This window comes from Tetrahymena thermophila, assembly GCF_000189635.1.
Source record: "Tetrahymena thermophila SB210 genomic scaffold scf_8254752, whole genome shotgun sequence".
Classification (NCBI taxonomy): Eukaryota; Ciliophora; class Oligohymenophorea; order Hymenostomatida; family Tetrahymenidae; genus Tetrahymena; species Tetrahymena thermophila.
In genome coordinates this window covers 908,999-935,972 of record NW_002476512.1, presented here as the reverse complement: position 1 = coordinate 935,972, position 26,974 = coordinate 908,999, and the positions used below count along the sequence as shown (strand labels likewise).

The window sequence follows — 26,974 nt, the reverse complement described above, 5'->3', positions numbered from 1 at the left end:
GTAATAAAATTTTACATTATAAATCAGTTCAGTTGAGAAAAAGAAAGCCAGATACTTCAAAAAGATTAAAGTAGCCCTAATTAATCTATTTAAATTGTGATCATAAAAGTAAAATAGTGAAACCCACTCATTTCCTAACTATTAATTTTTAATAACTAATTAGTTAATCACAATTTATAAAAATAAATTTAAATTTTTACTATTATGAACTTAAATATTTCATTCCTTTTATATTTATAAATATATGGTCTCATTATATTTACTTCTTAACGTCCTGACATTTAAGTTTTTACTTATGAAAAATTAGAGGTAGTTTTTAATTATGACAAATTAGGGATAGTATTTAGAGTTACTCCTAATTCATTAGGATTCCTTGTGTTGCTAGTATTATTGTTAAAAGCAATCGAAGGTTATTTGAATACAAAATTCTTCTCAGATCTATCATAAAAAGCATTTTTGTGAAGTTATTTTCTTGGCCTCCTTTTGTCTACTCTTTTCATTTTATCTAAATCAAGTTTAATTTAAGATTAAAGAGCTTGTTATTTTAAATTAGATAAATCCTGTAAATTTTATGAGGAAGTAAATTCTTGCTTAAATTTAGTAGGAGATTTTTCTTCGTTGTTTTATTATCTGTCATCATTTTCCTATTATATTATTGGTAAATCTTACAAATTGTTTTATTTATCACTTTCTACTGAGACTATACTGGCAACTGTTTTTACTTACACTCTAGACTACTTTTTATCCATTATACTTCCTAAAATAGAAGAAGTACACCAAAGGAAAAATTTTCCTGCCAAGATGCAAAATATAATTTAATATTAATATTTAATAGAGTCACAGTCCTCAACAAGTGGGCCACTACATCCTAATTTACACTTGTAATTACAGAGTTTGCATTCATTAGTTTGCGATTCTTGTGAAGTGTAATACCTAGGTGGACATTCGGAAGAGCATTAAGAATTCAAGAATACTAAATTTGGTGCGCATGAAGTACACTTTACATTTCATAAATTTAATTATTATTTTTAAACATTTATATGAATTTAATTACTTCTTAAGAAGAAGGGCCTCTACACTTCAAGCATGAGGAATCACAATACTAACAAATACTAGTATTTGGTTTGACAAAATAAGATTAACTACATTGTTAAACACATTAGTTATTCTCTAAGTAAAGACCTTTTCAAAAATAAATTTTAATAAATTATTTTCTATGAAAAGTAATTTTACCATTGATGCAACTTGTGCATTATGTTTCTAAAGGTCCATTACATGTCATACATTTTGAATCACAAGATTTACACTAAGCAGATGTTGGATTAGCATATTAGTTTGAATTACAAGTGTAAACACACTAGTATGAGACAGGATTAAAGTATCTTTAAAGCTAACAAGAGAGACAATTGTTTGGTGCACTTCCATTACAAGTGTAGCAAGAACTATCACAAAGATTACATGTATTATTATTAATATTGTTGAAATAACCATTAGGACAATTAGGTAAGCATTGATTTTAATATAAAAATAAATTTCCAGTACATGATAAACAATTATTATTGTTGGGTCCTGAGCAAGTAGCACATACAGAATTGCATGTAGAACAAGTCTAATTAATAGTATTTTTATACTAATCAGTATTACAGCTCTATACGCAAGTTGATGAGCTTGCTTGATAAAATAAATTAGGAGCTTAACAACTTTAACAGTTATTGCTATTTTATCCATTACATGTTTTGCATGATGAATCACATGGTTGGCAAATATTATTATTGGTTTCTAATAAAGATTAAATTTAATTAATTAATTTTGAATGATTTAAATAAATAATATCACATTTTAAAGGGAATGTTCCAGGAGGACAAGTAGAAATGCACTAATTATTGCTCAAATATAAATTTCCACTACAAATTGTACAAGAATTTTAATCTCCTAATAAATAAAATATTATAGATTTAATACAATTTAAAGACTTTATAATAAAATTAATGTTAAATTTAGTTTACCTGGACTTTTACAATTATAGCAAGTGGTATCACAGGTTTAACAAGTCAAATTAATTGTATTAGGCCAAAAGTAATTTGGGCAAGTGCTTTAGCACGAGTTATCTGGGTTCAAATATGTATTTGGCTTACAAGTTTTACAAGAAGTTGAGCTCTCTAATATTTTTTAACCAAAAAGATTAAGATAAATTAGGTTGAATAATTGACTAAAAAGTATAAAGTATAAAAAGAAGTATTTTTTTAACATAACTAATTCAATCAGTTTAATTTTTATTAATTAAAAATTATATCACTCTATTCAATAGATTAAAAAAAAAAACTATAAAAAAATAAATAATATTTTACATGGAAGTGTACATGTCAGACATGTCGCATCACAAGGCTGACAAGATTATCTAGCATCAGGAGCATAGTTACTAGGACATTAGCTTAGGCATTAGAAGTTGTAAAGATAAAAATCCGTTTAGCAATTAGTACAACCTTAAGCATTACAAACTGCGCAATTAGTAGTACACTTTATAAATATTTTTTAATTATTAATTTTAATGAATTTTGATTATTAATAAATTTAGCATACGTAATCAACTAATATAAACATTTCTCTGATACCATACGATTCTTCAAAAGGGGTTGAAGCTAATGTAGAACTAATTTTTAAATTTAGGGATGTAGCTGTATGGGTAAAGTTTTTAGTAACCTAAATAATTTAATCCTTGAATGAAACTCTTCCACAGATATTACTTGTTCCATCACCTGCGCTCTTAGTTGTAGTAGTTTTCACATCATTATCTACTATCATTTAAATTGATTCGTTGTTCCAATTATCAATTTTATATAATGTGTAACCTATTAATACTGTCCTATGAGGGGCTCTTTATTAATTAAAAAACATGAAATAATGTTATTTGTATTTTTCTTATAAAATCTAATAAAATTACATTCCAGTAAAGTTTTTACTTATGTAAGAATTTACTGAGCTTAAATAAGCTCCACCTAAAAGACTCTTCCCACCACAAACAGTTGTCATAGCTCTACTTGGATTTGCTAAATACCCCAAAAATCCTGAATATGATAATCCAGTTCCTGATATTTCACCTTCCCCAAAGTATGTACTGAACATACCCTTATACAAATATTATCCATCTGTTTAAAATTTGAAAATTAGATTATATGATTAATTTATTTAAAAAATTTATACAGCTAGTCTTAGTAATTATGTCAATGCATTATTAACCACTAACAGTAGTATAAGAAGGACAACTTTAAACACACTATCCATTGAGGAGATAATATCCAGATTGGCAAAGAGTACACATACCATTTGAGCAAGTCTAGCAATAAATGTTATAACAAAAATCAATGACACAAAGTGTTCTGGTTGAATCTTAAATTTATCCAGCTGGGCAAACATTTAAGCATTGGTTATCTAAAGCATAAGTTCCACTATTACAATTGCAAGTATTTCCATTTTAGGTAGAATTAGGTGGACATGATGTACACTAATTAGCTGCAGGTCCATTACAAGTTAGGCATGATTTATGGCAAGTATCTACAGTCAAGTATAGATTTTTGAGTCCAAAACCTTCATTGTATATTGGCTCATCTGTTATAGACCAAACAAGTATATTTATAAAAGAATCTGTATGAGAAGTAAAATTTTTATGAAAAAGGACTATTTGATCATAATGATTATTATCTAGATAGCAGAAATAATATCCAGGCAAAGATTAATTTTTTTAGTACGCGTCAGTTTACCCATTAATAGCAACATTTATATAATCGACTGGATCCAAAGTTTGATAAAGAATGAGTTCAAACCTAACTGTGATACTCCAATGAGGAGGTAGATTTGTAAAATTCTTTGAAGTGCTATTATTTCCTTATCCAAACCACCCTAGTGCAGAAGTATTAGCAAATTCAGTAAAATCTACAGCACCACATAAATAAACATCATTTGCTTTCCATGAAATTGATGAGCTAGTGTATACACCAGTTAAATCTGTTAAGACAAGTTTTTCAGCTTTATAAGGTTATTAAATCAAGTAAAACTTTATAAATTTAAATATGTAAATTACATGATAGAGCTAACCTTAGAATGAAGATTATCAAAAAAAGTTAATTAAGAAAGCAGTGAACCATTTTTTCGAATATTTTTTTATTTTTTTGTTTTTAATTTATTTGAGAAATGATAATTGTTGAGTTTGTAAGTATTTTGTATTTATAATTCAAGATAATTATAGTTCTATATTTTAATCGTTCGTTCTACCTGAAAAATAATAATAACTTTTGATTCGAAATATGTTTATAATTAATAAAAGTAGTTGTAATGTTATTTATTTAAATCAAAGTAATTAATTTTTTGAAAATATATTATCATTTTCTCCATTTTTAAACAAAATTATGTTAATTTACAAATTAATAAAGTGTAATAAATAATATTAAATGATTAAATCAAAAGAATTTACAATTATTATTTAAATAAAGTTGATAAACGTAAAAAGTAATTTAAAAAAATAAAATTAAAATATAGGTCTATAAATTAATCGTTCTACCTAAAAATAATAATAACTTCTGATTCCTAATATATTTATAATTGAGAAGTTGTAATATTACGTATTTAAATCAAGATAATTAATTTTTTGAAAAGATTTTGCTTTTTTCTCTACTTTTAAACAAAAATAGGCTAATTTACAAATTAATAAAGTGCGATAAATAAAATCAAACGATTATATCGAATTTAAATAAAACATGAATTAGCCTAATTATTATTAAAGGATTACAGTTAAATACTTTAAGATAAAAATCACTTAATAAAGACAAATCATATAGTAAATTATGCTGTTAAATTAAAAAATTGATAAAAGAAAGTAATAATTAAACTTTATTTAAAACAAATTAAATAAATTATTTTAAATATGTTTTGTATTTTTGCTAAATTTTTATATCTTTACTCCTTGAATTATTTTATATGGTGTACAAAAATATATCAAAAATTAAATCAAGCTATATAATTGATTAACATTAGAAATCATAAAAATAATAATATCAATCTAATAATTTCTATACTTTTAAATGTGTGCACACACTAAATATTTTATAATCTAATGTAACTTAATATGAAAATCATATTTTATCTTAAATGTAATGAAAAAGTATGCTATTTTGAAAAGAGATAAAGTTTAAAACAACATTAAATTTGATCTCTTTGCCAGTAATCCAAATAATTCTTAATAATATTAAGTAATTATTTTTTTAAGCTTTTTCCATAAAAGTACCAAAATAATAAAGACTTTAAGAAAATTAAATATTATGAGTTGTAAAAAAAATATTTATAGCAAAATGCCATTCAAAATTATAGTCGTCTAGAAACAAATAGATAAGTGAATGGCATTTATCTTTTTAAATTTAAATTTATTTAATTGCTTCTTAGCTTAGTTAAGTAAAATATATAATATAAAATGATACAACTACCTCACAGGGCGTAAATTAAATTTTTTAGATTAGGTTTGGGCAGTTAAGTATTACCAATTTCCAAAAATTCACCTAATAGATTGTATTTGATTTTAACTTGAATAAAAATATATTAAAAATATACCCGAATATTACAATTAATAAAACTATTATAAAATATAAATAATGTAATTTAAAATTATAAATTTTATTTTAATAATAATAAAAAAAGGTTTGAATGCCTAAACTTAATAAATTTTTATTTATTATATTAATCTAATTTATAGCTTATTCATGGAAGCGCTGTAATTTATTTATCATCAATTTTAGGTATTTACTTATTTTTAAATCCTTATCAAAACTTTTTTATATTTATGAGCATTTTTATTTTATGTTATTTATAAATAATCATTATGTAATTTATTACTTAGAATAAAATTACTTTTTATTTTTTAAGTGTACAAATACAAGTATTTTTTATAAAAATAAAAGTTATTACTTTAGATTCTTTAATTCTTGAAGTTTATCAATATATTTTTACATTTGCTTTTTAAATTAGGTTTAAAAAAATTAAATAAATAAACATTTTTTAATATACACTAAATACGCTTAAATATTTTCATTCAAATTTTTAATGTTTATATAGAGTAATTTGTTTCAATATCAGAAAAAAATTTGCTATTTAACTAACTATTAACGTTTAGTAGGAGATAAATAGCAAGTAATAAATAAATAATATCATATTTAATTTTATTTAATTTTTTATACAAATTATTAATTTATTACTAATTAGTAAATTTTAGAAAGTTCTAGTCTGTTAAATTAGTTATTTAAGTATTATATGGAGTAAATATATTCAAAAAAGCTAAATAATTGCTAAAATACAACAAAGTCAGTAGCAGATACTATTCCATAATACATGCTCCATGTTTCATCCTTCAGGAATTTAAGACTCATTAGCTATGGAACAAACCAAAAATACATATGAACAGCAATCAAAGCTTAGAAAGTCAATAAAGTTAATTGAATAAATTTCGAAGATATTTTTGTAAGCAAATAGTTAACATATTTAAGCCACTGTTTAGAAGTCCATCCAAATAACAAACATATTATCAATAAGTAGTATGATTACTAATTTAAGAAAATTTAGTAAATTTAATAACTAAAAGTAATAAAATTTTACATTATAAATAAGTTCAGTTGAGTAAAAGAAAGCCAGATACTTTAAAAATATTAAAGTAGCCCTTGTTAATCTATTTAAATTGTGATCATAAAAGTAAATTAGAGAAACCCACTCATTTCCTAACTGTTAATTTTTAATAATTAATTAATCATAATTTATAAAAATAAATTTAAATTTTTACTATTATGAACTTAAATATTTCATTCCTTTTATATTTATAAATATATGGTCTCGTTATATTTACTTCTTAAATACCCGATATTTAAGATTTTACTTATGAAAAATTAGGGGGAATTTTTAATTATGACAAATTAGGGATAGTATTTACAGTTACTCCTAATTCATTAGGATTCCTTGATTAGCTAGTATTCATGTTAAAAGCAATTGAAGGTGATTATAATTCAAAATTCTACATAGATCTATCATAAAAAGAATATTTGTAAAATTTTTATCTTGGTCTCCTATTTCCTACTCTTTTCATTTTTTCTAAATCAAGTTTTATTTAAAATTAAAGAGAATGTTATTTTAAATTAATTAAATCCTGAAAATTTTATTAGGAAAATAATTCTGGCTTAAATTTAGTAGGAGATTTTTCTCTGTTCTATTATTATCTGTAGTTATTTAACTTTATTATTGGTGAATCTTAAAAATTGTCTAATTTATAACTTTCTACTGAGACTTTACTGGTAAATGTTTCTACTTGCACTCTAGACTACTTTTTATCCATTATAATTCCTAAAATAGAAGAAGTACACCAAAGAAAAACTTTTCCTGCCAAGATGTAAAATATAATTTAATATTAGTATTTAATAGAGTCACAATCTTCAGCAAGTGGGCCACTACATCCTAATTTACACTTGTAATTACATAATTTGCATTCTTTAGTTTGAGATTCTTATGAAGTATAATACTAAGATGGACATTCGGAATAGCATTAAGTATTCAAGAATACTAAATTTGGTGCGCATGAAGTACACTTTTTTACATTTCATAAATTTAATTAATTATTATTTTTAAAGATTTATATGAATTTAATTACTTCTTAAGAAGAAGGGCCGCTACATGTCAAGCAATAGGAATCGCATTACTAGCAAATATTAGTATTTGGTTTGACAAAATAAGATTAACTACATTGCTAAACACATTAGTTATTCTCTAAATAAAGACCTTTTCAAAAATAAATATTAGTAAATTGTTTTCTATGAAAATAATTTTACCATTCACACAATTTGTGCATTATGTTGATGAAGGTCCATTGCACGTCATACATTTTGAATCACAAGATTTACACTAAACAGATGTTGGATCAGGATAATAGTTTGAGTTACAAGTGTAAACGCATTAGTTTGAGACAGGATTAAAATATTTTTAAAGCTAACAAGAGAGACAATTATTTGGTGCACTTCCATTACAAGTTTAGCAAGAACTATCACAAGGAGTACATATATTATTGTTAATATTGTTGAAATAACCATTAGGACAATTAGGTATGCATTGATTTTAATACAAAAATAAATTTCCAGTACATGATAAACAATTATTATTGCTGGGTCCTGAGCAAGTAGCACAAACAGAATTGCATGAAAAACAAATCTAATTAATAGTATTTTTATACTAATCAGTATTACAACTCGATACACAAGCTGAGGAGCTTACTTGATAAAATAAATTAGGAGCTTAACAACTTTAACAGTTATTGCTATTTTATCCATTACATGTTTTGCAAGATGAATCACATGGTTGGCAAATATTATTATTAGTTTCTAATAGAGATTAAAATTAATTAATTAATTTTGAATATTTTTAAATAAATAATATTACATTTTAAAGGGAATGTTCCAGGAGGACAAGTAGAAATGCACTAATTATTGCTCAAATATAAATTTCCGCTACAGCTTGTACAAGAACTTTTATCTCCTAATATTTAAAATATTATAGATTTAATTCAATTTAAATACTTAAAAATAAAATTGATGTTATATTTATTTTACCTGGACTTTTACAATTATAGCAAGTAGTATCACAGGTTTAACAAGCCAAATTAATAGTATTAGGCCAATATTAATTTGGGCAAGTGTTTTAGCACGAGTTATTTGGGTTCAAATATGTATTTGGCTTACAAGTTTTACAAGAAGTTGAGCTCTCTAATATTTTTTAACCAAAAAGATTTAGATAGATTAAGTTGAAAAATTGACTAAAAAGTAAAAAGTATAAAAAGAAGTATTTTTTTTTTTGACAATACTAATTAAATCTGTTTAATTTATATTAGTTAAAAAATCCTATCACTCTATTCAATAGATTTAAAAAAAAACTATAAAAAAATAAATAATATTTTACATGGAAGTGAGCATGTCATACATGTCACATCACAAAGCTGACAAGATTAACTAGCGTCAGGAGCATAGTTACTAGGACATTAGCTTAGGCATTAGAAGTTGTAAAGATAAAAATTTGTTTAGCATTTAGTACAACCTTAAGCATTACAAACTGAGCAATTAGTAGTACACTTTATAAATATTTTTTAATTATAAATATTTATAGATTTTGATTATTAATAAATTTAGCTTACGTAATCAACTAATATAAACATTTCTCTGATACCATACGATTCTACAAAGGGGGTTGAAGCTAATGTAGAACTAATTTTTAAATTAAGGGAGGTAGCTGTATGGGTAAAATTTTAAGTAACATATATAATTTAATCGTTGAATGAAACTCTTCCACAGATATTACTTGTCCCATCACCTGCGCTCTTAGTTGTAGTAGTTTTCACATCATTATCTACTATCATTTAAATTGATTCGTTGTTCCAATTATCAATTTTATATAATGTGTAACCTATTAATACTGTCCTATGAGGGGCTCTTTATTAATTAAAAGACATGAAATAATGTTATTTGTATTTTTCTTATAAAATCTAATTTACATTCCAGTAAAGTTTTTACTTATGTAAGAATTTACTGAGCTTAAATAAGCTCCTCCTAAAAGACTCTTTCCACCACAAACAGTTGTCATAGCTCTACTTGGATTTGTATTATAGCCCTGAAATCCTGAATATGATAATCCAGTTCCTGATATTTCACCTTCACCAAAGTATGTACTGAACATACCCTAATACAAGTATTATCCATCTATTTAAAATTTGAAAATTAGATTATATGATTAATTTATATAAAAATTTATACAGCTAGTATAAGTAATTATGTCGATGCATTATTAACCATTAACAGTAGTATAGGAAGGACAACTTTAAACACACTATCCATTGAGAAGATAATATCCAGATTGGCAAAGAGTACACATACTATTTGAGCAAGTCTAGCAATAAATATTATAACAAAAATCAATGACACAAAGTGTTCTGGTTGAATCTTAAATTTATCCAGCTGGGCAAAAATTTAAGCATTGGTTATCTAAAGCATAAGTTCCACTATTACAATTGCAAGTATTTCCATTTTAGGTAGAATTAGGTGGACAAGATATACACTAATTAGCTGCAGGTCCATTACAAGTTAGGCACGATTCATGGCAAGTATCTACTGACAAATATAGATTTTTGAGTCCAAAACCTTCATTAGTTATTAGCTCATCTGTTAAAGACCAAACAAGTATATTTATAAAAGAATCTGTATGGGAAGTAAAATTTTTATGAAAAAGGACTATCTCATCATAATAATTATTATTTAGATAGCAAAAATAATATCCAATGCAACACACATCTTTTTTATATGTGTCAGTTTATCCATTAATATTAACATAAACATAGTCATTTGGATCTAAAGACTGATAAAGAATAAGTTCAAACCTAATTGTGATACTCCAATGAGGAGGCAGATTGGTAAAATTCTTTGAAGTGCTATTATTTCCTAATCCAAACCACCCTAGTGCAGTAGTATTAGCAAATTCAGTAAAATCTGTTGCACCACACAAATAAATATTATTTGCATTCCATGAAATAGATGAGCTAGTGTATATACCAGTTAAATCTGTTAAAACTAGTTTTTCAGCTATATAAGGTTTTTTAAATCAAATAAAACTATATAAATTTCAATATATAAATTACATGCTAGAGCTAACTTTAGAATGAAGATTATCAAAAAAAGTGAATTAAGAAAGTAGTGAACCATTTCTTCTAATATTTATGAAATTTTTTTTTTTTTAATTTATTTGCAAAATAACATATGTTGAGTTTGTAAATATTTTGTTATTTATAATTCAGGATAATTATAGTTCTATAAATTAATCGTTCTACCTGAAAAATAATAATAACTTTTGATTCTAAATATATTTATAATTGAGAAAAGTAGTTGTAAAGTTATGTATTTAAATCAAGATAATTAATTTTTTGAAATGATATTATTTTTTTCTCCATTTTTAAACAAAAATAGGTTAGTTTACAAATTAATAAAGCGTAATAAATAAAATCAAATGATTAAATTAAATGAATTTACAATTTTTATTAAAATAAAGTTGGTAAACCTAAAAAATAATTAAAAAAATAAAATTAAAATATAGGTCTATAAATTAATAGTTCTACCTAAAAAATAATAATAAGTTTTGATTCCAAATATATTTATAATTGAGAAAAGTAATTGTAATATTACATATTTAAATCAAGATAATTAATTTTTTGAAAATGTGTTACTTTTTTCTCCACTTTTTAACAAAAATAGGCTAGTCTACAAATTAATAAATTGCAATAAATAAAATCAAACGACGATATCAGCCAAAAAAATTAGATCATTTCTATTTTACTTTTTAATGATTTAAATAAAACATAAATTAGCCTGATTATTATTTAAAGATTACAATTATGTACTATAAGATAAAAATCGCTTAAATCATATAGTAAATTATGCTATTAAGTTAAAAAACTAATAAAACTAATAATTAAATGTTATTTAAAACAAATTAAATAAATTATTTTATATATGTATTTTATTTTTGCTAAATTTTTATAATTTTACTCCTTAAATTATTTTATATGGCGAATATATCAAAAATTACATCAAACATTAAAATTAATTAACATTAATAACCATAAAAATAATAATATCAATCTAATGATTTCTATATTTTTAAATGTCTGCTCTAAATATTTTAAATCTAATGTAACTTAATATGAAAATCAGATTTTATCTTAAATGTAAAGAAAGAGCATTCTAAATAGAAAAAAGATAAAGCTTAAAATAACATTAAATTTTATCTTTTTTGCCATAGTATGCCAAATCGTTAGTAATAATATTAAGTAATAATTTTTTTAAGCTTTTTCCATATAAGTATCAAGATAATAAAGTCTGCAAGAAAATTAAATATTATCAATTAGTAAAAAAAATAATTGTAGCAAAATGCCATTCAAAAATCTAGTCGAAGTGAATGGCATTTATCTTTTTAAATTTAAATTAATTTAATTAGCTTCTTAGCTTAGTTAAACAAAATATATAATAGAAAATGATACAACTGTTTCATGAGACATAAATAAAATTTTTTAGATTGGGTCTTGGATAACTTGAATATTTTAAAATTAATATACTCAGAATAAATTCTGAATTTCTGAATATTTACTCAGTATACATTAAAAGATATTCTGAATATAAATTCATTGCTTCATGGTGAATACCTTTAACCACAAGCAAAGTAAAATTGTTAAAAGTATCAATCTTTATTTAACCTTGTATTATTAAATCGTTCATTAACAAATTCATCATGTCATGCGAATAATAATAATAATAAGAAGAAGTTTAGATTTTAAATGTATTTATTAGTTTGAATACAGAGAGTATTTGAAATATACTTTTAAAAACTATTAGCTTTTTCAAGTCACTCAATAAAAATAGACCAGTTTAGAACTAGTTATAGTATAATTAATTCAATCTAATTCATTTGATAAAATTAATATTAAAAATAGAAAATGAAATTAGAAAAATAGGATTAATAGAATAGACTGTTAATTTTAAACAATTAATTTAAATTGAGTAAAAAAAATACTCAATATTGGCTTCAAAAATTTTGAAATCAGATTTTCTCATATTTTGTTTTAAAATATGAGAGTTTTGAGAAAAAAAATGAAAGTTAAAATAATATTAAAACTTATATATTATTTGAAGTTTGCAACTAGTTAAAGCATTATCAAAATAATTAAATTCTTTTCATAAAATTAAGATTAAAAATAGAAAATAAAATTACAATAATATTATTTTTAGACTTTCATTTTTAAATATTAGTTTAAAATGAATCAAATAAAAAATTTCAATTACGATTGGCACAAAAAAGAAATAAGATTTTCTTTTTTTTAAAAACAAAAAATAAGGATTTTTGAAAATCATTAGAGTTAAAATAATATTAAAACTGATATTATATTTGAGAATTATGTTATTAATGATAACATAAATTAGTTGTAAGTAACTAAATATATATAATCCATAAGAAAAGTATATTTTGTCTACAGCAAATTAAATACAATATATGAAATAGAAAAAATTTAAATAAAAAAATAAAGCAGACGCATAAAGCTATATATAAATTACTGAAGAATATATGCTAATATAATTTTAGAGAGCTCATATAATTTGTATTTTTTGAAGGCAAATCATTTTTTAATTTTCCTTAGTATATTTATCAAAAAAATAACGGATACATTAAAATCAGATGAATATATCAAAATTTTAAGAGAATCCTTTGAAGAAATAAAAATAAAATATACTGATTTTACAATTTTATAAGACAACTCAAGTTATTACAAATCATAGAAGGCAACTAAGTGGCTAGAAGAGAAAGATATCAGAATATTGAAGTGGCTTGTTAAGAGAACAGACAATTTATTCTTTTTAAAAAAATTAAATAGCAAACCATTCTATATTTTTTCTTCATTTTCATTCTTTATTACAAATACTATAGTAGATAAAAAGTTCAATTGATATTTGCCGTTTGAGCCTTTGCAGTCATCTTTTATGAGTTTCTATCAATTTTCTTAATTTTGTAATTATTCTAACTGAAATCCTATCTTTTTCTATAAAATTTCTAAATTTAAAGGGCTTAATTTGACTCTATTCGTGTTTTTTTATTTTAATCATAAAATCCTTATATACGTTAATCACTCACTACTGTTGAAATTTTTAAACATTTAATTATTTTCATATTTTATTCCTAAATAAATTTTCAAATCTTAAAATATTTATAGCCTAAAATATAGATACTTCTCATATTTATCCATTATAATTAAATATATTTTTTTAATATCTCCTCTTACTTACTGCTAATCTTACATTTAAAATGGTAATATTTCAAAAATTACATCGAATGATATGATTAATTAACATTAATAACCATAAAAATAATAATATCAATCTAATGATTTCTATATTTTTAAATGTCTGCTCTAAATATTTTAAATCTAATGTAACTTAATATGAAAATCAGATTTTACATTAAATGTAAAGAAAGAGCATTCTAAATAGAAAAAAGATAAAGCTTAAAATAACATTAAATTTTTTCTTTTTTGCCATAGTATGCCCAAATCGTTAGTAATAAAATTAAGTAATTATTTTTTTAAGCTTTTTCCATTTAAGTATCAAGATAATAAAGTCTGCAAGAAAATTAAATATTATATATTAGTAAAAAAAATAATTATAGTAAAATGCCATTCAAAAATCTAGTCGTCTGAAAATGACTCGATAAGTGAATGGCATTTATCTTTTTAAATTTAAATTAATTTAATTAGCTTCTTAGCTTAGTTAAACAAAAAATATAATAGAAAATGATACAACTGTTTCACGAGACATAAATAAAATTTTTTAGATTGGGTCTTGGGTAGAGGAAATTTAGCTAAATTTAAAAATTTTGATGTAAAAAAATTATGTATTTTTGAAATTATAATAAATTAAAATATTAATTTTAATTCTATTATAAAATATAAAAATCTGATTTTTTAGTAAATAATTAAAAAATCTATTTCATTTTAAGTTAATTCCAAACGACGGAATTTTTTAATGGCATCTTGCTATATTTTAAGTTTCAAATAAAAATTATCATACAATTTATTTCTTTGAATAAAAGCTAACATTTTGAATCTTTTATTGTTGAAGCATTGTCATTATATTTTATCTTTAGCTTTTTAGATTAGTTTATAAAAAATTAAAAATAAATAAAAGTTTTTAATACACACTAAATATGTTTTAATATTTTCATATAAATATAAATATAAATTGATTTATTTTACTCTCAGTAAAAAAAGGCTATTTAACTAATTATTAAGATTTTAAGATAATTTAAATAACAAGTAATAAATAATATCATATTTCATTTTATTTAATTTTTTTTATAAATTATTAATTTATTACTAATTAGTAAATTTTAGAAAGTTTTAGTCTGTTAAATTAGTTATTTAGGTATTTTATGGAATAAATGTATTCAAAAAAGCTAAATAATTGTTAAAATACAACAAAATCAGTAGCAGATACTATTCCATAATACAAGCTCCATGTTTCATCCTTAAGAAATTTAAGACTCATTAGCTATGGAACAAACCAAAAATACATATGAACAGAAATTAAAGCTAAGAAAGTCAATAAAATTAATTGAATAAATTTTGAAGATATTTTTGTAAGTAGCTAGTGAATATATTTAAGCCACTGTTTTGAAGTCCATCCAAATAACAGACATGTTATCAATAAGTAGTATGATTACTATTTAAGAAAATTTAGTTAATTTAATAAATAAAATTAATAAAATTTTACACTATAAATCAGTTCAGTTGAGAAAAAGAAAGCCAGATACTTCAAAAAGATTAAAGTAGCTCTAGTTAATCTATTTAAATTGTGGTCATAAAAGTAAAATAGTGAAACCCACTCATTTCCTAACTGTTAATTTTTAATAACTAATTAGTTAATCACAATTTATAATAATAAATTTAAATTTTTTACTATTGTGAACTTAAATATTTCATTCATTTTATATTTATAAATATAAGGCCTAGTTATTTTTACTTCTTAAATGCCTGACATTTAAGTTTTTACTTATGACAAATTAGGTACGGTAGTTACAGTTCCTCCTAGTTCATTAGGATTCCTTGTGTGGGAGCTAGAATTCATATTAAAGGCAATCGAAGGTAATTAAAATTCAAACGTCTACATGGATCTATCATAAAAAGCATTTTTGTAAAATTTTTATCTTGGTCTCCTATTTCCTACTCTTTTCATTTTATCTAAATCTACTTTCATTTAAAATTAAAGAGCTTGCTATTTTAAATTAATTAGATCTTATTAATTTTATTAGGAGGCAGTTTCTGACTTAAATTTAGTAGAAGATTTTTCTCCATTTTATTATTGTCTGTCATAATATTCCTCTATTTATGGTGAATCTTACAAATTGTCTAATTTATCACTTTCTACTGAGACTTTACGGGCAAATGTTTCTACTTACACCCTAGACTACTTTTTATCCATTATAAATCCTAAAATAGAAGAAGTACACCATAGGAAAAATTTTCCTGCCAAAATGTAAGATATAATTTAATATTAGTATTTAATAGAGTCACAATCTTCAGCAAGTGGGCCACTACATCCTAATTTGCATTAGTAATTACAGAGTTTGCATTCTTTAGTTTGTGATTCTTATGAAGTATAATACTCAGATGGACATTCAGAATAGCATTAAGAGTTCAAGAATATTAAATTTGTTGCGCATGAAGTACACTTTTTTACATTTCATAAATTTAATTATTATTTTTAAACATTTATATGAATTTAATATACTTCTTAAGAAGAAGGGCCGCTACATGTCAAGCATGAGGAATCGCATTACTAACAAATATTAGTATTGGGTTTGACATAATAAGATTAACTACATTGTTAAACACATTAATTATTCTCTAAGTAAAGACCTTTTCAAAAATAAATTTTAACAAATTGTTTTCTATGAAAAATAATTTTACCATTCCCACAACTTGTGCATTATGTTGCTGAAGGTCCATTGCATGTCAAACATTTTGAATCACAAGATTTACATTAAATAGATGTTGGATCAGGATATTAGTTTGAATTACAAGTGTAAACACATTAGTTTGAGACAGGATTAAAATATCTTTAAAGCTAACATGAGAGACAATTATTTGGCGCATTTCCATTGCATGTGTAGCAAGAACTATCACAAGGAGTACATGTATTATTATTAGTATTGTTGAAATAGCCATTAGGACAATTAGGAATACATTGATTTTAATACAAAAATGAATTTCCAGTACATGATGAACAATTATTATTGTTGGGTCCTGAGCAAGTAGCACATATTGAATTGCATTAAGAGCAAGTCTAATTAATAGTATTTTTATACTAATCAGTATTACAGCTAGATACACAAGTTGATGAGCTTGCTTGATAAAATAAATTAGGAGCTTAACAACTTTAACAGTTATTGCTATTTTATCCATTACATGTTTTGCAAGATGAATCACATGGTTGGCAAATATTATTATTAGTTTCTAATAAAGATTAAAATTAATTATTTAATTTTGAATGTTTTTAAATAAATAATATTACATTTTAAAGGGAATGTTCCAGGAGGACAAGTAGAAATGCACTAATTATTGCTCAAATATACATTTCCACTACAGCTTGTACAAGAATTTTAATCTCCTAATTATATTAAATATTATAGATTTAATAAAATTTAAATACTTTATTATAAAATTGCTAAAATATTTATTTTACCTGGACTTTTACAATTATAACAATTGGTATCACAGGTTTAACAAGTCAAATTAGATGTATTAGGCCAGTATTTATCTGGACAAGTGCTTTAGCATGAATTATTTGGGTTCAAATATGTATTTGGCTTACAAGTTTTACAGGAAGTTGAACTCTCTAATATTTTTTAACCAAAAAGATTTAGATAAATTAAGTTGAATAATTGACTAAGAAGTAAAAAATATAAAAGTAGTATCCTATATAACAATACTAATTAAATCTGTTTAATTTACATTAATTAAAAAATCCTATTAGTCTCTTCAATAGATTAAAAAAAAACAAAAAAAAAATAAATAATATTTTTTACATGGAAATGAGCATGTCAGACATGTCGCATCACAAGGCTGACAAGATTAATTAGTGTCAGGAGCATAGTTGCTTGGGCATTAGCTTACGCATTAGAAATTATATAGATAAAAATTTGTTTAGCATTTAGTACAACCTTAAGCATTACAAACTGCGCAATTAGTAGTACACTATATTAATATTTTTAATTATGAATTTTAGTGGATTTTGATAGTTAAAAAAATTTAGCTTACGTAATCAACTAATATAAACATTTCTCTGATACCATACGATTCTGTAAAAGGGGTTGAAGCTAATGTAGAACTAATTTTTAAATTAAGGGAGGTAGCTGTATGGGTAAAGTTTTATGTAACATATATAATTTAATCCTTGAATGAAACTCTTCCACAGATATTACTCGTTCCATCACTTGCGCTCTTAGTTGTAGTATTTTTCACATCATTATCTACTATCATTTAAATTGATTCGTTGTTCCAATTATCAATTTTATATAATGTGTAACCTATTAATACTGTCCAATGAGGGGCTCTTTATTAATTAAAAAACAAGAAGTATTGTTATTTGTATTTTTCTTATAAAATCTAATAAAATTACATTCCAGTAAAGTTTTTACTTATATAAGAATTTACTGAGCTTAAATAAGCTCCACCTAAAAGACTCTTACCTCCACAAACAGTTGTCATAGCTCTACTCGGGTTTGTTAAATATCCTTGAAATCCTGAATATGATAATCCAGTTCCTGATATTTCGCCTTCCCCAAAGTATGTACTGAACATACCCTTATACAAATATTATCCATCTGTTTAAATTTTGATAATTATATTATATGATTAATTTATTTAAAAAATTTATACAGCTAGTCTTAGTAATTATGTCGATGCATTATTAACCATTAACAGTAGTATATGAAGGGCAACTTTAAACGCACTATCCATTGAGGAGATAATATCCAGATTGGCAAAGAGTACAAATACTGTTTGAGCAAGTTTAGCATTAAACGCTGTAACAAAAATCTTATATACAAAGTGTTCCTGTTGAATCTTTAATTTATCCGGCTGGGCAAACATTTACACATTTGTTATCTTATGCATAAGTGCCACTATTACATTTACAAGTATTTCCATTTTAGGTGGAATTAGGTGGGCAAGATGTACATTAGTTAGCTGTTGGTCCATTACAAGTTAGGCATGATTCATGACAAGTATCTACTGACAAATAAAGATTTTTTAGTCCAAAACCTTCATTGAGTATTGATTCATCTGTTTTCGACCAAACAAGTATATTTATAAAAGAATCTGTATGGGAAGTAAAATTTTTATGAAAAAGGACTATCTCATCATAATAATAATTATTTAGATAGCAAAAATAATATCCAAGCCAATATGCATCTTTTTAGTATGCGTCAGTTTATCCATTAATATTAACATAAATATAATCATTTGGATCTAAAGACTCATAAAGAATGAGTTCAAACCTAATTGTTATACTCCAATGAGGAGGTAGATTGGTAAAATTCTTTGAAGTGCTGTTATTTCCATATCCAAACCACCCAAGCGCAGTAGTATTAGCAAATTCAGTAAAATCTGTTGCACCACATAAATAAACATTATTTGCATTCCATGAAATTGATGAGCTAGTGTATACACCAGTTAAATCTGTTAAGACTAGTTTTTCAGCTATATAAGGTTTTTTAAATTAAGTAAAACTTTATAAATTTCAATATATAAATTACATGCTAGAGCGAACCTTAGAATGGAGATTACTAAAAAAAGTGAATTAAGAATTGTGTAAACCATTTTTTCAAATATAATATGAATTTTTTTGTTTTTAAATTTATTTGCGAAATGATATTTGTTTGGTTTGTAAATTTTTTGCAATAAATATTATATATAATTCCAGATATATTTTCGATAAGCACTTATCTAAATAAATTAAGCAAATTTATAATTCTTTTTTAAATAAAGTTAATGAAGCTAAAAAATAATCACAAAATAAAATTAGAATATAGTCCTAGAAAAAATAGATGTTAAATATCAATAAAAATCTAAAATTAAAAAAATGCTAATATTTTATCAATTCTAAATGCCTATCAAGCATAATGTTAAAAAAAGCACCAAAAATAAATGTCATATTTTACTTTTAATTATTAAAAAAAAAAACTAGAGATGAATAGCTTAAGCTTACATAAAAAATTAGATTAATAATAAATTATCATACTTTCTGAAAAATAAAAACTTTTGATTCCAAATATATTTATTTATGAGCTTGAATTGAGAAAAGTATTTTTAATATTAATTATTTAAATTATGATAATTAATTTTTTGAAAACAGATTAGTTTTTTCCAGTCTTTTGAAAAAAGTGACTAGTTTACAACTAATTAAAGTGTAATAAATATAATCTAATGATTCTCATCAGCCAAAAAAATTAGATCATTGTTATTTTACTTTTTCATGTTTGAAACGAAACAGAAATCAGGCTGCTTATTATTTAAAGATTACAATCAAGTATTATGAGATAAAAATCGCATAATAATGACAAATTATAGAAAAAAGTTAAACTGTTAAGTTAAAAAAGTTTTGATAAAACTAAAAATTAAACGTTTTTAAAAAACCAATTAAATAAATTATTTTATATATGTATAGCAATTAAGTTTTTTACTAAAATGTTATATTTTTGTTTCAGGAATTAATTTATCTAAAATACTAAAATGTACCAAAAATTGCAAAATTAATGAATATAAATAATAATAAAAATTATATTCAGTCCAAGATTTCCTCTATTTTTAAATGCATTTTACTTACATATATTTTAAATCTAGATTAACCTAATTTGAAAATCAGATTTTATGTGATAATATAATGAAAAAGCATTCATTTCAGAAAAAAAGATAGAGTTTAAAGTAACATTAAATTTGATCTTTTTATCATAGCCTGCCCAAATCGTTTGTGAAAAAATTTATTAATTATTTTTTTAGGTTTTTACCATACAAGTATCAAGATTAATTAAGACTGCAAGTATATTAAATATTATCTAATTTAAATAAAATATGAGCTAGTAAAAAATAATTAACAGAATTAGGCTGATACGTTAGTAAAACCTGTTAAAATACTAAATTATTTAATTAAATTCTAATTTAGATAGTCCATATTAAGATCATTTACTGGCATCTAAAAAATAAATAATTTGTTGTTTCTACTGAGTATTTTTATCAAAAATAAATTCAGTTCAAACCTCATTTCATATTTAACTGACTTAAATTATATGAAAAAATAAATTATAATCACTTCTATTGTTAAATAATATATTTTCAAATAATCATCATAAAAATTTTAAATATTTCTTGTATTTGTTTATATATAATTGATTTTGAATTAAATATTATTTGTTTAGCTAGATTTTGGTATCAAATGTTTAATTTATGAAATGTTTCTCAGTAGAAATGTGAGGTATTTAATAAATATATTATTTTTAGTTATACATTAGCAAAATTAGTATTCATTAATTAAAACAATTTTATTTTATTTTGATGGCTATTATTTAATTTTAAGGTTTATTTTTGAGCTGATAGTTTTATATTTTTATTAATTATTTATATTTATTAAAAAATTTATCTAAATTGTCATAAATATTTTTTATATACTAAGAACAGAATAAAACTTTGATTAATATTCTATTTCAAAAAATAGATTTGAATTATGGAAATCCTTTTCAAAATATATTAAAAATAATGAACTATTATCATCTTCAGTCTTATTCCTATTCTTCTATATATATTCAATTTATTTATTTATCATCAATTTTTTGTCTTAACATATTTTAAAAGCTTTTTCAAAACATTTTTATAATTATAAACCATTTTATTTTAAGCTATTATATTCAAACAAAAATCATATATGCAATTTATTTGTTAGAAAAAAATTTCTATTTATTTTTTAAGTGAAAAAAGGTGGTTAACTAACTAACTAACTATTAAGATTTAACAGGTAATTTAAACAACAAGTAATAAATAATATCATATTTAATTTTATTAAATTTTTTTTATAAATTATTGATTTATAAGTAATAAGTATATTTTAGAAAGTTTTAGTTTATTAGATTAGTTATTTAGGTATTTTATGGAATAAATATATTCAAAAAAGCTAAATAATTGTTAAAATACAACAAAATCAACAGTAGATACTATTGCATAATAAAAGCTCCATGTTTCATCCTTCAGGAATTTAAGGCTCATTAGCTACGGAATAAACCAAAAATACATATTAACAGCAATCAAAGCTAAAAAAGCCAGTAAAATTAATTGAATAAATTTTAAAGATATGTTTATAAGCAACTAGTGAACATATTTAAACAACTGTTTAGAAATCTATCCAAACAACATGCATGCTATCAATAAGTAATATGATTGCTAATTTAAAAAATTAGTTAATTTAGTAACTAAAAGTAATAAAATTTTACATTATAAATCAATTCAGTTGAAAAAAAGAAAGCCAGATACTTCAAAAAGATTAAAGTAGCCCTTGTTAATCTATTTAAGCTTTGATCATAAAAATAAAATAGAGAAACCCACTCATTTCCTAACTGTTAATTTTTAATAATTAAATAATCACAATTTATAAAAATAAATTTAATTTTTTTACTATTATGAACTTACATATTTCATTCATTTTATATTTATAAATATAAGGTCTTGCTATTTTTACTTCTTAAATTCCCTATATTTAAGTTTACACTTATGACATATTTGGTAGAGTAGTTATAGTTCCTCCTAGTTCATAGGGATTCCTTGTGTGGGTACAATTATTCATGTTAAAAGCAATCGAAGGCAATTAAAACTCAAATGTCTACATGGATCTATCATAAAAAGCATTTTTGTAAAATTTTTATCTTGGTCTCCTATTTCCTACTCTTTTCATTTTATCTAAATCAAGTTTCATTTAAAATTAAAGAGCTTGTTATTATAAATAAATTAGATCTTGTTAATTTTATTAGGAGGCAGATTCTGACTTAAATTTAATAGAAGATTTCTCTCCATTCTTTTATGATCTGCCATAATATTCCTCTATTTATGGTGAATTTTACTAAATGTCTAATTTATCAATATCTTCTGAAACTTTATGCCTTAATTTTTCCACTTATACTCTAGACTACTTTTTATCCATTATATACCCTAAAATAGAAGAAGTAAACCAAAGGAAAAATTTTCCTATCAAGATGTAAAATATAATTTAATATTAGTATTTAATAGAATCGCAATCTTCAGCAAGTGGACCAATACATCCCAATTTACATTAGTAATTACACAGTTTGCATTCTTTAGTTTCTGATTCTTACGAAATATAATAATTAGATGGACATTCAGAATAGCATTAAGAGTTCAAGAGTATTAAATTTAGCGCGCATGAAATACACTTTACATTTCATAAATTTAATTATTACTTTTTTAAGATTGATTATCTAATTTAATTACTTCTTAAGAAGAAGGCCCGCTACATATCAAGCATGAGGAATCGCACTACTAACAAATATTAGTATTTTGCTAGACAAAATAAGATTAGCTGCATTGTTAAACACATTAATTATTCTCTAAGAAAAGACCTTTTCAAAAATAAATTTTAATAAATAGTTTTCTATGAAAAATAATTTTACCATTCACGCAACTTGTACATTATGTTGCTGAAGGTCCATTACATGTCATGCATTTTTAATCACAAGGTTTACACTGTACAGAATTTGGGTCAGGATATTAGTTTGAATTACAAGTGTAAACACATTCATTTGAGATAGGATTAAAGTATCTTTAAAGCTAACAAGAGAGACAATTATTTAGAGCACTCCCATTACAAGTGAAGCAAGAACTATCACAAGGAGTACAAGTATTATTGTTAATATTGTTGAAATAGCCATTAGGACAATTAGGAATACATTAATTTTAATACAAAAATACATTTCCTGAACATGATAAACAATTATTATTATTGGGTCCTGAGCAAGTAGCACATTCAGAATTACATGAAGAGCAAATCTAAGTAGATGTATTTTAATACTAATCAGTATTACAGATAGATACACAAGTTGAGGAGCTTTCTTGATAAAATAAATTAGGAGCTTAACAACTTTAACAGTTATTGCTATTTTATCCATTACATGTTTTGCAAGATGGATCACATTGTTGGCAAATATTATTATTGGTTTCTATTTTAGATAAAAATAATTAATTATTTAATTTTGAATACTTATAAAAAAATAAAATTACATTATAAAGGGAATGTTCCAGGGGGACAAGTAGAAATGCACTAATTATTACTCAAATATACATTTCCTATACACGATAAACAATTATTATTGTTGGGTCCTGAGCAAGTAGCACATTCAGAATTACATGAAGAGCAAATCTAAGTAGATGTATTTTAATACTAATCAGTATTACAGATAGATACACAAGTTGAGGAGCTTTCTTGATAAAATAAATTAGGAGCTTAACAACTTTAACAGTTATTGCTATTTTATCCATTACATGTTTTGCAAGATGGATCACATTGTGCGCAAATATTACTATTGGTTTCTAATATAGATAAAAATAATTAATTATTTAATTTTAAATACTTTTAAAAAAATTACATTTTAAAGGGAATGTTCCAGGGGGACAAGTAGAAATACATTAATTACTACTTAAATATAAATTTCCACTACAGCTTGTACAAGAATTTTTATCTCCTAATTATATATAAATATTATAGATTTAATGCAAAGTTAAATACTTTACTACAAAATTTAGTTTACCTGGACTTTTACAATTATAGCAAGTGGTATCACATGTCTAGCAAGTCAAATTAGCTGTATTGAGCCAGTATTAATCCGGGCATGTGCTTTAGCATGAATAATTTGGGTTCAAATATGTATTTGGTTTACAGGTTTCACAAGAAGTAGAGTTCTCTATATTTTTAAAATGAAGAAATATATAGATGAATTAATAAGTTGACTAAAAGGTAAAAATTATAAAAAGAAGTATTAAAATACTAATTATTTCTGTTATATTTACATTAATTAAAAAATCCTATCACTCTATTCTATAGATTTAAAAAAACTATAAAAAATGAATAATATTTTACATGGAATTGAGCATGTCAGGCATGTCACATCACAAGGCTAACAAGATTAACTGGTGTCAAGAGCATAGTTACTAGGGCATTAGCTTACGCATTAGAAATTGTATAGATAAAAGTTTGTTTAGCATTTAGTACAACCTTAAGCATTACAAATTGCGCAATTAGAAGTACACTTTATAAATATTTTTTAAATATGAATTTTATTAGGTTTTTATTATTAATAAATTTAGCTTACATAATCAACTAATATAAACATTTCTCTAATACCATATGATTCTACAAAAGGGGTTGAAGCAAGTGTAGAACTAATTTTTAAATTTAGAGAGGTAGCTGTATGGGTAAAGTTTTATGTAACATATATAATTTAATCCTTGAATGAAACTCTTCCACATATATTACTAGTTCCATCATTTGCGTTCTTTGTTGTAGTAACTTTCACATTATTATCTACTATCATTTAAATTGATTCGTTGTTCCAATAATCAATTTTATACAATGTGTAACCTACTAATACTGTCCAATGAGGGGAGCTTAATTAAAAAAAATTAAAATTAATAATTTAATTTGTATTCTTCTAATAAAATTACAGCCCAGAAAAGTTTTTACTTATGTAAGAATTTACTGAGCTTAAATAAGCTCCGCCTAAAAGGCTCTTTCCACCACAAACAGTTGTCATAGCTCTACTTGGATTTGTATTATAGCCCTGAAATCCTGAATATGATAATCCAGTTCCTGATATTTCACCTTCCCCAAAGTATGTATTGAACATACCCTAATACAAATATTATCCATCTATTAAAATAAAGATTTTTTAAATTAGATTACATGATTAATTTATATAAAAAATTCTACAGCTAGTCTTAGTAATTATGTCGATACATTATTATCCACTAACATTCGTATAGGATGGGCAACTTTAAACACACTATCCATTGAGGAGGTAATACCCAGATTAGCAAAGAGTACACATACCATTTGAGCAAGTTTAGCATTAAGCGCTATAACAAAAATTAACTACACAAAGTGTTCCGGTTGAATCTTAAATGTATCCAGCTGGACAAACATTTACACATTAGTTATATTAAGCATAAAGACCACTATTACATTTACAAGTATTTCCATTTTTGGTGGAATTAGGTGGACAAGATGTACACTAGTTAGCTGCCGGTCCATTGCAAGTTAAGCATGAATCATGACAAGTATCTACTGACAAGTATAGATTTTTGAGTCCAAAACCTTCATTGCTTATTAACTCATCTGTTATAGACCAAACAAGTATATTTATAAAAGAATCTGTATGGGAAGTAAAATTTTTATGAAAAAGGACTATTTCATCATAACAATAATTATTTGGTACGCAGAAATAATATCCAAGCTAAGGTCCATCTTTTTAATATGTGTCAGTTTGTCCATTAATAGTAACATAAATATAGTCATTTGGATCTAAAGATTGATAAAGAATGAGTTCAAACCTAATTGTGATACTCCAATGAGGAGGCAGATTGGTAAAATTCTTTGAAGTGCTATTGTTTCCTAATCCAAACCACCCTAGTGCAGAAGTATTAGCAAACTCAGTAAAATCTACAGCACCACATAAATAAACATCATTTGCTCTCCATGAAATTGATGAGCTAGTGTATACGCCAGTTAAATCTGTTAAGACAAGTTTTTCAGCTGTATAAGGTTTTTAAATCAAGTAAAATTTTATATATTTAAATGTGTAAATTACATGCAAGAGCAAACCTTAGAATGAAGATAGTTAAAAATAGTGAATTTTTAATATTGTAAACCATTTCTTCTAATATTTATAAAATTTTTTTGTTTTTAAACCTTTTTGCAAAATTATATTTTTTTTTATGTAAAATTTTTGTAATTTTAATTATATTTAAATCAGATTCTTCAATCAATAAGTGCTTTTTGAAATAAATTAAGTAAATTTATATTCTTATTTAAACAAAGTTAATGAAGCTAAATAATAATAACATAATATAATTAGAATATAGTCCATAAAATATAGGTTATAAATGTAAATAAAAACCTAAAATTTAAAAATGATAATATTTCATCAATTTTAGCTGGCTTATTAATCATAATATAAAAAAATAAGCCAAAAATAAATGTTTTCTTTTACTTTTAAAAGCAAATAAAAAAAGATATGAATACTTTAAACCTACTTTACAGAA

At 23.6% G+C, this 26,974-nt stretch overlaps 5 protein-coding genes across 5 annotated transcripts; all 5 read right to left on the bottom strand. All coding sequences in view use genetic code 6, as the record gives it.

Moving 5' to 3' along the window:
* Positions 1-167: 167 nt before the first annotated feature.
* On the bottom strand, positions 168-4,142 carry TTHERM_00115480 (zinc finger lsd1 subclass family protein; the record flags this gene model as incomplete). Its single annotated transcript, XM_001010745.2, has 10 exons — positions 168-998; positions 1,055-1,182; positions 1,234-1,779; positions 1,837-1,932; positions 2,007-2,159; positions 2,349-2,517; positions 2,581-2,875; positions 2,942-3,146; positions 3,202-4,023; positions 4,079-4,142. 10 exons carry the CDS (start codon positions 4,140-4,142, stop codon positions 168-170), a joined length of 3,309 nt encoding a protein of 1,102 aa, XP_001010745.2.
* A 2,423-nt stretch (positions 4,143-6,565) lies between these two features.
* On the bottom strand, positions 6,566-10,763 carry TTHERM_00115460 (zinc finger lsd1 subclass family protein; the record flags this gene model as incomplete). Its single annotated transcript, XM_001010743.2, has 12 exons — positions 6,566-6,584; positions 6,818-6,842; positions 6,892-7,612; positions 7,676-7,803; positions 7,854-8,399; positions 8,458-8,553; positions 8,628-8,780; positions 8,974-9,142; positions 9,206-9,500; positions 9,563-9,767; positions 9,822-10,643; positions 10,700-10,763. The coding sequence occupies 12 exons, from the start codon at positions 10,761-10,763 to the stop codon at positions 6,566-6,568; spliced, it is 3,243 nt and encodes a 1,080-aa protein (XP_001010743.2).
* A 2,310-nt stretch (positions 10,764-13,073) lies between these two features.
* Positions 13,074-13,845, bottom strand: TTHERM_000115459 (hypothetical protein). Its single transcript, XM_012796253.1, has one exon. The coding sequence runs from the start codon at positions 13,771-13,773 to the stop codon at positions 13,546-13,548; it is 228 nt and encodes a 75-aa protein (XP_012651707.1). The 5' UTR covers positions 13,774-13,845; the 3' UTR covers positions 13,074-13,545.
* Positions 13,846-14,927: 1,082 nt separating this feature from the next.
* On the bottom strand, positions 14,928-19,480 carry TTHERM_00115430 (zinc finger lsd1 subclass family protein; the record flags this gene model as incomplete). The annotated part of the gene is made up of 12 exons (XM_001010740.3): positions 14,928-15,320; positions 15,372-15,494; positions 15,558-16,328; positions 16,389-16,516; positions 16,568-17,113; positions 17,172-17,267; positions 17,343-17,495; positions 17,686-17,854; positions 17,918-18,212; positions 18,279-18,483; positions 18,539-19,360; positions 19,417-19,480. 12 exons carry the CDS (start codon positions 19,478-19,480, stop codon positions 14,928-14,930), a joined length of 3,765 nt encoding a protein of 1,254 aa, XP_001010740.3.
* Positions 19,481-22,252: 2,772 nt separating this feature from the next.
* TTHERM_00115420 (zinc finger lsd1 subclass family protein) lies at positions 22,253-26,584 on the bottom strand (the record flags this gene model as incomplete). Its single annotated transcript, XM_001010739.3, has 12 exons — positions 22,253-22,263; positions 22,337-23,093; positions 23,153-23,280; positions 23,332-23,877; positions 23,939-24,247; positions 24,304-24,399; positions 24,466-24,618; positions 24,795-24,963; positions 25,027-25,321; positions 25,379-25,583; positions 25,671-26,465; positions 26,521-26,584. 12 exons carry the CDS (start codon positions 26,582-26,584, stop codon positions 22,253-22,255), a joined length of 3,528 nt encoding a protein of 1,175 aa, XP_001010739.3.
* Between the last annotated feature and the right edge of the window lie 390 nt (positions 26,585-26,974).